This window comes from Condylura cristata, unplaced genomic scaffold, assembly GCF_000260355.1.
Source record: "Condylura cristata isolate star-nosed mole 26May11 unplaced genomic scaffold, ConCri1.0 scaffold00001, whole genome shotgun sequence".
In the NCBI taxonomy this organism is placed as follows: domain Eukaryota; kingdom Metazoa; phylum Chordata; class Mammalia; order Eulipotyphla; family Talpidae; genus Condylura; species Condylura cristata.
Genome location: NW_004567102.1, coordinates 67,706,761 through 67,709,675, shown reverse-complemented (window position 1 = coordinate 67,709,675; position 2,915 = coordinate 67,706,761). Strand labels below are relative to the sequence as shown.

At 39.6% G+C, this 2,915-nt stretch overlaps 1 protein-coding gene across 1 annotated transcript in view; it reads left to right on the top strand.

Moving 5' to 3' along the window:
- MOXD1 (monooxygenase, DBH-like 1) overlaps positions 1-2,272 on the top strand; it is a 71,569-nt gene extending 69,297 nt beyond the window's left edge. Inside the window, exons 11-12 of the mRNA XM_004674116.2 lie at positions 403-571; positions 1,088-2,272. Of these exons, the coding sequence (XP_004674173.1) occupies positions 403-571; positions 1,088-1,252 (334 nt within the window). The 3' untranslated portion in view covers positions 1,253-2,272. The remainder of the gene's footprint in view (positions 1-402; positions 572-1,087) is intronic.
- The last annotated feature ends 643 nt before the right edge of the window (positions 2,273-2,915 follow it).

Here is a 2,915-nt window from a genome sequence, read left to right as displayed (position 1 = left end):
CGGAAGCGGCTTTAGATTCCCAGTGCTGTGCTTTAACCCGCTGCGCCACCAGGGAGGGCCCACCAGCTATATTTTTAACTGGAGTCAAAACAAAGCAATGAGAAACTGTGAGGCTCTTACAGAATTTCCTAAGCCAAAATTATTTGTCAAAATGGAATGTTTATCTGCTACTACAAGAAATCTCATTTTTGAAAGACTGCACTTAGTCTGTATTTTTTCTAAAAACTGCCCATAAATGCAAGGCTTAGCATTAGTTAATCTCTTTGTGTAAAAAACAAACAAACAAAGAAAAACAGAAAAATACAAGCATGAAGCTTATTTTTTTTTTATTATTGACTAATATGGGGTCTATAATGTTTTGTTCTTAATCTAACTAATTATGGTTATTTATTTTAAATTCAGGACCTGGCCTTTCATTATCAAAAGCCCCAAACAGTATAAAAACCTTTCTTTCATGGATGCTATGAATAAATTTAAATGGACGAAAAAGGAAGGTGTTTCCTTCAATAACCTTGTACTTAGCCTGCAAGTAAACGTGAGGTGCTCCAAGACAGACAATGCAGAGTGGTCGGTGAGTTCCATTTTTGTCTTAGTTTTCTGGGACACCAGATGTTACTTTTCAATTGAATCCACAACAGAAAAATCTAAGGAACAGACACATGTCCTTAAATCTCAGTGGTGAGCTGTTTTTTGATGTGTCTGATGATGTTTACGTTTTGTAATTACTTTGGATTAGCTGAAACCCCCAGATTCCACTCTTTTTGTAGAGGGAAATTTACCCTAAAGTTGGAATTCCCTAAAGTTAGAATAAGGATGAAGTGGAAGTACGGTGATCTCAGAGCTTCTGAAAGCACGGGAATCTACTTTGTGTTATCTCTTCTTTCAAAGATGCTCGCCTAGTTCTATACCCCAACTTCCGGTGAGTGCGGAAGTTGCCTCCTGTCCTGACCTTTCTCTTCCTTCAGCAGCCCTCCCCGCCCCACATCCTGTATCCTTGCAGTGGTCTAGAGCTGAGCAACTTAGCCTGGGCTGAAATCTTGTCATTAGGCTGAATACTCATTGGCATTGCCTGCTCTACCTTCTTCAGATTCAAGGGATGACAGCATCACCGCCGGACATAGAAAGACCCTACAAAGCGGAGCCTTTGGTGTGCGAAAGGTCTCTTTCCTACTCTCTGCACAGAAGCTACTCTCTCAAGCTGCTGGTGGGCTTCGTGGTACTCGGCAGCTCCCTGGGCAACGTCTATTTGTGATCATGATCCTGTGGTGTTGGGTGGCAATGTTTCTGTGATTCAAGCCTGCTACTTCATGGGCAGGCCAAAGACTCTCAGGTCTCGAAGCCTGCTCACGTGAGCCTTGAGACCTTCCTTGCAAACACCCCCTCCCGCGCAGTTTGTGAGAGACCTCACTTGGGTTTTCTTCTTTCCATCAGAAAGGTCCGATATGTGTTTTCATGCCAATAAAACAAAAGTCGCCTGACTTGTGTAACCTTTTTAAAAACTGGGGAAAGTCAAGTGGAAGTGAAAGAATTATTTCCTTCCATATTCTGCTTTATTTAAATAGCCATTGTTGTTATTTTACTTATAAATTTGGTGTCTCTATTCCTTTCTAAAAATTCTTTCACCTTAAAAATATAAAGAAAATTACTGTCCACTCCAGTTTGCTTCCTTATCGCACGCAGTCTTTGGGTGTGACTTCCCACACATTTCGGCGGGCCTTCCTTCCTCTCCATGTTCTCCCCTCTGCCCTTTCCTGTGCAGCACCGTGGACCCTCACTGCAGTGCTTTTTGATGTCTGTTCTATTCTCGTTGCTATCTGCATCTGTTTGTTTTCCTCAAACCCCAACTCAACGAGTTTGTTTCCCACTCCTGCTCAGCACAACCAGCCAGGCTTCTTTGTTAGGTCTTTCACTCTCGAAAGAGAAAAAGGTGCAAAAGAAAAAGATGCGGAAAACATAGAAAGGGAATGGAGCTGATTGTAGACCGAGGAGATCATGTATCTGGCTGCAGGTGCAAGGGATCCTCTCTGGGCTCCCAGGTCAATGGTTGCAGGGTGCCTGCATAGAACTGCACCAGCATGTTGGATGTCACACATGCTGCATACCGGCTCAATTTGAGTCATAGTTGCTATTGTAGATTTATTTTTCTATTAGTTTACAAACTGACTTTCCACAATAAAATTGTCACTGGTTGGGTATAGTTCAGCCATATCTTGTTTTGTGATCTTTCCTCATTTCTTAAGCTCAATCTGTTTGGATCATATCAATAAACTAAATGACGTTAAAATTGTGTGTGGTATCTCTTATGCTCCTTGGAAGAAGTGACTCAGTACTGAAGTTTGCTATCAACTCACTTAAGAATGGTACATATTTCTATTCCATTTCAAACTCCTTTCTTTCTCCCTGGCACACAATGTCTTTAGTATAAACTGTAGCCTTTTAAATAAGGATTGAATTTCAGAGTGTTTCCTATTTGATTTTAGGAGTTTATCCATTTAATGAAATGTTTGTAATATTTATGAGGTAAAACTTATCGTTAACTTTACTTCCTTTTATTTCACAAGTGCTGTATCAAATTCTATGACTTTCCATCCAAATATTTGTATAGAAATAGGATAGTCCCAAACATTCCCTATTTGAAATTTTATGTTTATTTTTACTTTGAAACTTCTGAATCTGAGCTGTCAAAGCAAAATAATTTCCTTTGGAAACCATGGGACATTATATTTATTTTCAACATGGTAAGGAAAGTAACATACTGTCTAGACAATGATACACTGCTTTTGGAAACCTGCATCTTGAAGCCAGTGGAATCCATTTTTGTGTTACTAAGAATACAGTTGACATTCTTCTAGGAATTTTAATGAATATGTAGTTTTAAGGAATGGACTTTTTATTTGAAATTTGGATAGATTACC